Source organism: Fukomys damarensis, unplaced genomic scaffold (assembly GCF_012274545.1).
Source record: "Fukomys damarensis isolate Sample0158 unplaced genomic scaffold, DMR_v1.0_HiC HiC_scaffold_37, whole genome shotgun sequence".
Lineage (NCBI taxonomy): Eukaryota > Metazoa > Chordata > Mammalia > Rodentia > Bathyergidae > Fukomys > Fukomys damarensis.
Window position 1 is genome coordinate 8,767,936 of NW_022900949.1, and position 6,513 is coordinate 8,774,448.

The 6,513-nt window shown below is 57.7% G+C and overlaps 1 protein-coding gene across 1 annotated transcript in view; it reads left to right on the forward strand.

Annotated features, from left to right (window-relative positions):
* Map2k2 (mitogen-activated protein kinase kinase 2) overlaps positions 1-5,493 on the forward strand; it is a 22,890-nt gene extending 17,397 nt beyond the window's left edge. The window contains exons 8-12 of the mRNA XM_010635094.3: positions 1-16; positions 1,887-1,951; positions 2,762-2,823; positions 3,901-3,946; positions 4,092-5,493. The exon at positions 1-16 is cut by the window's left edge and continues 195 nt beyond it. Coding sequence (XP_010633396.1) covers positions 1-16; positions 1,887-1,951; positions 2,762-2,823; positions 3,901-3,946; positions 4,092-4,202 — 300 coding nt within the window. The 3' untranslated portion in view covers positions 4,203-5,493. The remainder of the gene's footprint in view (positions 17-1,886; positions 1,952-2,761; positions 2,824-3,900; positions 3,947-4,091) is intronic.
* Positions 5,494-6,513: the final 1,020 nt, after the last annotated feature.

Below are 6,513 nucleotides of genomic sequence, written 5' to 3' on the forward strand. Positions count from 1 at the left end.
CCCGGACACCGGGTCGGTCGGCCAGGGTGGGCGGGCGGTCCCTGCAGGCAGGCACACTGTGCTGGATGGGGATGGACGGATGGCAGCTGCCTCCTCCGGCCCCACTCAGCGCCTGCCACCTGTCCCCGGGGACCGTGGCAGCCAGGTCAGCAGTGCTCAGATGGTCGGGGGTTTCTGGGGACAGAGTTGGAGGCCCAGACCTGGTGTGGCCAGCTGGAGGGATCTGGACTGTGGCTCCTCCCCACCGGCCAACTGACCAGCTGGCTTTTCCAACATCTAGCGTGAAAACGGTTAAAAGGAGGCTGGGTTGTGGCTCAGTGCTGAGTACTTACTGGCAAGTGGGAGGCTGTAGGTTCCATCTCCAGCACCACAACAGAAGAGAAAAGGGAGCCAGGCCTGGGTCGCCAGGAATTTGAGGCCAGCCTGGGCTACATAGTGAGACCTTGTCTCAAACAAAACCAAAGAAAAGGAAAGACATTCAAACATACAGGGAAAAAGCTGCCCGCAGAGCCCGCCGCTGCCACCTTCAGTGGTGGACATGTGGCTGTTTGGGCCCCACCTTCCAGGGAGTCCTGCGCTGTAGGATTTACTTGGCATGACCTTGGGGACTGCGGGAGTCCAGCCCCACACAAAAACTCAACCTGGAGAAGGGAGCAGCCCTCACTCAGAACAGCCACCCGGTGGGGGTCCCATCACCAGAAATGCTCACGCCGCACGCTTCGCCATGCTGGGGAGTCTGCGGGGAGTTCTCAGAAGGTGGAGCAGCTCCCGGGATCCTGAGAAATCATTTTCTTTTTTCTTTTGTTTCCAGTAAGGGTTGAACCCAGGGCCTTTGCATGGGGTGACATCCCCAACCCTTTTTTTATTTTGAGTTGCCCAGAGCCTGCCTCAAACTTGCCATCTTCCTGCCTCAGCCTCCCAGAGTGCTGGATTAGAGGCGTGCGCCACTATGCTGGGGCTGTGGTGATTGTGACAGTCTGGGCCAGCCCCTTTCTTTCCTGGCCTGAGTTGAACACAGACCCTTCCAGTGTCTCACCCTCACCCTGGGGGAGAGGCGCCAACTCTTTATTCTCGGCCGGCCCCAGCCCCTCCCTGCCCCACTCCCAGATGGCATCTAGCTCCATCCTTGGGGAGGCCAGCTTTGTGGGGGTAACTGGGCCACCCCACAGCGGCACCTTCCCTGGCCTGCATGCCTGAGTCACGGCGGGCAGATGAAGTCCAGCTGCCAAACCCTGACGCGGCCAGCTGGGTCTCAGACAGGGTCAGCCACCCCCTGCCAGCCTCCCATTCTAAGTGGCATCTGGGGCCTGCGCTGTCACCAGCAGCAGCTCTGTGCAAGGTCACTCTGCTGTCCTTGCTTACAGCCAGCCCCCTCCCCCACCCAGCCTGGTGCACCACAGTGCAGGGGAACGATTTTGGAACCGCCTGGAAGCAGAGGTGGGCCAAGTGTATGACTTCCCAAAAATGTTCCTGCTCGTTTGGGCTCTTTTTCTTTTTGTTTTCAGTGCTGAGGATTGAACTTGGGCCTTTCCCTGAGTTATATTCCCAGTCCTTTTTTAGTTTTTATTTTGAGACAGGGTCTAAGTTGCCCAGGATGGGCTCAAACTTGCAACCCTCCTGCCTCAGCCTTCCAGAGGGCTGGGAAGATAGGCATGCGCACCACCACACTTGACATTTTTGTTTGGTTGGTGGTGATTGATGGGGGCTCAGGTGAGGAGTCCACTCCCTGGGGATGAGCTCAGTCCCAAGGGCCAGGCCAGGGGACTCTTTCACTAGTATAGGCCCCTATGGGGTCAGCGGCACCGGGCACACTCAGACCTCCACCATCACAGGAGTGGTGTTGTCATCTGTCCACCTCACGGCCTTTTCTGTCCCCTGCTGTGCAGGTCATGGGATGGACAGCCGGCCTGCCATGGCCATCTTTGAGCTGCTAGACTACATCGTGAATGAGGTGCGTGCCCATTGCTTGATCTTGAGATCCTCCTGCCTCACCTTCCCAGGTGTTGAGACAGGCTTCCAAGGGATTTATTAAAATGAAGAGGAACCCAGATTTCCCACCACAGCCATCTCCCAGGGCAACGTGTGCCTGTGCCCAAGCCCTGGGTGTGGGAGCGAGGCCAAGCCCAGAGCTCCGCCCCCACCTGCTCTTGGTCTGAGAGTGTCCAGCTCCCGAATCACAGCTTCTGCAGGGGGGCTCCGGTGCCTCCCTAGGTCTCTGGGAAGGAGGTGCAGAGATCCCCTGTTCTGTAGGTCCCCTGCTGCTCACTCTGCGAGCCCCCGAGTCTGGGCTGGCTGTCCCCTTGCACAGACAGCACACAGTGTGAAGAGGGCACAAGGGCCTTGGCTGATCACTTCTCTGTGGCCACCCCTCCCTGGGAGCCAGGCAGAGCCAGACAGCTTGGGGCTTGGCCCCGGTTGGGAGGTGAGGTGGTGACAGAGCGGCGTGGGGAGAGGTGAGGACACGTCCTCCGCGCCTGGAGTGACTCCCAGGATCAGCAGGCATCCTCCCGGGGAGGCTGCCGGGCCTCACCCGAGTTCAGGGCTGGCCTGTACCACAGCAGCCACCTGGTCCCCACCCTGGGACATGTGGCCAGGCCAGCCCAAAGCTGGCAGCCCCTCCGTGCGGTTCCAGCACCGTCCGCTGCCCTGGGAGATTGCAGCACAGACTAAAGCTCCAGAGGGACTGTTCCCTGCACAGGGTGGCTGGGGAGAGGACAGGTGCCCAAGCCCACATGGCTGACTGCCACTGCTCTCCCTACAGCCACCGCCCAAGCTGCCCCATGGTGTGTTCAGCCTGGACTTCCAGGAGTTTGTAAATAAATGGTAAGGCATATACCCGGCCACCCACTCAGACGCTGGGCTCCTGGGTCCTAGACCCAGATGCCAGATGTGGCATCAGGAATCCCGGATGGTCCATGGCAGACCCCGTACAAACCAGATTTCGGGCCCTATGTGACCCCGAGGCCCCTGTCATCTCCTCTTCCCTGCTTCTAATGGCTGTAGTCCCAGAGCTGCCTACCCAGCAGGTTTTGGGGTGGCCTCCCACCCTCACAGGACCTACTGGGATCTGTGGCAGGGAACCAAAGGGACATGGTGGGGTCCTACTTCCCTGATGGCCACCCGCGTGTCCAAGGGTGGCACCATCAGATACTCCTGGGTGTGGGGGGGCACCACAGGCCCTTTGCACAACTCTAGCAGCCCAGTAAACATCCCTGTCTGTCTCTTTTTCTTTTTTGTTTTTTTTTTTTTTTCCTTTTTGCTGTACTCAGGATTGAACCCAGGGCCTTCACACTTAGCTACATCCCAGCCCATTTTATTTTATTTTATTTTATTTACTTATTTGAGACTGACCTGGTACTCACTATGTAGCCCAGGCTGGTCTCGAATTCACAGTGATCCTCCTTCCTGCCTCAGCTTCCCGAGTGCTGGGATGACAGCATGCACCACCAAGCCCGGCGCAGCCCTTTTTATTTTTTTGAAACACAGTCTCTATAAGTGGCCCAGGCAGGGCCTGAATTTGCAATCTTCCTGCCTCAGCCTCACGAGTGTTAGGATTACAGACATGGGCCACCACAGCTGGCCACAGTGGGTCTCTATGGCTGAAGAGTCTTTGGCCCTGAGCCACTTCAAGCTGCTGAACTACTGAAAGTTCTGCTTCTTTGAAAGATAAAGTACCATTTTGATGCTGGATTCCAAGCATGGGTTTATTAGGAATTGAGCTGTGGTGGCTGCAGTGCTGGTGACAGGCAGCAGGGTTTCCTGCCTTCTCCCTTCCTCTCCTCTCTCAGACCCTCCAGGGCCTCCCCAGGACACCGTGGGCAGCGAGGGACCCATTGTCTGTCCAGGCAGGGCCTGGTGCTGGCCTGGGTGGCACCCCTGACTCCCTGTTCTCGTCCCCAGCCTCATTAAGAACCCAGCGGAGCGCGCGGATCTGAAGATGCTCATGGTAAGGGCTCGGGAGCCGCCTCCGGCTGTGCTGGGAGAGGGGCCCCTGCTCCAGTGCCATCAGCAGAGGAGCCCAGAGCTGGCCACCTGCCTGGCATCTCCTGTCCCTGCGCGTCCCCTCGCAGCCCTCCCTTCCTCCCTCGCAGAACCATGCCTTCATCAAGCGCTCCGAGGTGGAAGAGGTGGACTTCGCTGGCTGGCTGTGCAGGACCCTGCGCCTGAACCAGCCCAGCACGCCGACGCGCACTGCCGTGTGACAGCCCGCCGCTCCCGCCAGCCGCCTCTCCTGCCATCTGGGCTGCGCTCTGACCCCGCCAGGACAGGCCCGCGCTTCTTGCCCTCCACCCCAGGAGCCTTCGTGTCTGCGTCCCCAGGGAAGGGGTGATGTGCGCCTGCTGTCATCGGGGTCATCGGGACCCTGCTTCCTTAGGTCTAAACAGCGAAACAAAATGGGAAGAAACCGCACGTCACGCCCACTCTGATTCTTTGTTGCCTTTGTTCCCTTGACTCGGCCTCAGGGTTGCAGGCAGCTGGAAGGGACTGGCGTGAGGGACAGGGTTGGAGGGGCCCTGCGAGACTCTGGCCGGGTCTCCATGGAGAGTGCTGGAGGAGCCGGGTCCCCTGCTGCCTCGCTGTCCCAGGGGACCCCTCCCCCAGAGCTGACACAGCCCTGCAGAGAGGAAGCGCTGGTTTCCAGCCCTGTGTGGTCGAAACCCGGCAGATCTGGCCGATAGGCAGGGCCTGGCCCCCCTGCACTTGCAGCCACCCCACCGACCTAATGTGGAGGGTGACTGTCACCTTTCCAACCCGGTTCTCCTTGGCTGCAGACAGAAGGGTTGGGGTCTCTGGGTTGCTGAAACCCTGCGTCCCAGATCTGGAGGGCCCCTCCCAGCCGACCGCGCTTCCTGGCGACCAGCAGTAGCCAAGCTGCCCGCACAGGAGGCTCGCGGGGCCCCTCCGCAGAAGCAGGGGCTTATGGTCAGCAGGGAACCTCTGGGCCTCTGCTTTCAGAAGAGACCCTTCGAGGGGACTGCTCATGTGTGTGTGCAGGCTTCCATGCAGACAGATTCAAACCACTTTCCAGATTTCTGATACTTAGAACAAGCAAATGTACAGTACTGTATGTGAGATTCTGGCCCCGATTTGAGATTCCTCAGGTAAAAGATCAGAGGGCCTTTAGATAATGAGTGGTGAGTCCTCAGGTTCTGTTCATTTCCGTAGGGTGCTGAGTGGAACCCAGAACCTGTGCACTGAACTGCATCCCCAACCCTTTTTATCCTGAGACAGGGTCTCAGTTGCTCATTTCCCCAGAATGGGCTGGAATTTGTGATCCTCCTGCTTCAGCCTCCCCTAGGGCTGGGGTGATGTGTGTGCCCCCCACACCTGGCTTTGATGTTTCAGCATCGCCAGCTATTTTTAGCTCAGCTTTTCATCATAAGTAGTGTGAAGCCAGGTGGGCTGGTCCTAGAGACGGGCAGAAGGGTCCCAAGTTCAAGGCTGATGAGGTATTAGATAGCGAGACACTGTCCAAAAACAGGCATGGTGTGCAGCACCTATAATCCCAGCCTCTGGGTTGCTGAGCCAGAATGGCAAGTTTGAGCCCAGTCTGGGCAACCCAGACCCTGCTTTAGAATAAAATATGAAAGGGCTGGGAATGGAGATCAGGATGAGGGCTCTGGCTTCCATCCGCTGCAGATTAACCCCTGACCGCGTGGGCCTGCCGCGTCCCCAGAGCGCGGGCCCAGCCCAGCACCACGTGCCCTCTGGCTGTCCCAGGTACGACCTGCTACCGGCTCACTTGAACAATCAGTCGCAGGCAGGCAGGCCACCAGTGTCGGGGCTAGTTCTGCCTGTGTATTCAACTTACTGAAACATTTTATTTCACTTTTTCCAATATGGATGTTTTTTATTGGCGCATTTTACTCATTTAATTTATATTTAGTTTTGGGGGGTGTTTTTTGTACCAGGGATTGAGCTTGCATCCTTGCGCTTGTGAGGCTGGCAGTGGAACCACTGAGCCAAATCCCCGGCCTTATATTTGGGTTTTTTGAGCCAGTGTCTCACTATGTAGTTCAGGATGGTCTTGAATTCATAGCAGTCCTCCTGCCTCAGCCTCCCAAGTGCTGGGATGACAGGTGTCTGCCCTCACACTGGGCTTTTTTGCCTTTTCTATTTTTTATTGAGACAGTCTGGATAAGGTACCCGGGCTGACCTTGACAGGTGTACGCCACGACACCTGGCCCTTTTATTTTCTATTTTGAGACGGGTTCACTAAATTGACTGGAACTTGTGATCTTCCTGCCTCAGTCTTCCAGAACTTTGGGATGACGTGAGTGTGCTACGACCCCTGGCTCTACTTTTACTTTTTATGCACTGCTGGGGATGGGAGCTGAAGCTCACAGGCTACGACTGCTTGGCAAGCACTGCCCAGCCAGCCCCACCTCAGTCCAATATTTGATATATTAACTCGGGGTCATGGGTGACCGCCCTCCTCGCTGCTCCCCCTGTGGAATTCTCCCAAATGAGAGCAGCCTTGATCTCCGACAGCTGCATTTCCAACGCTGACCC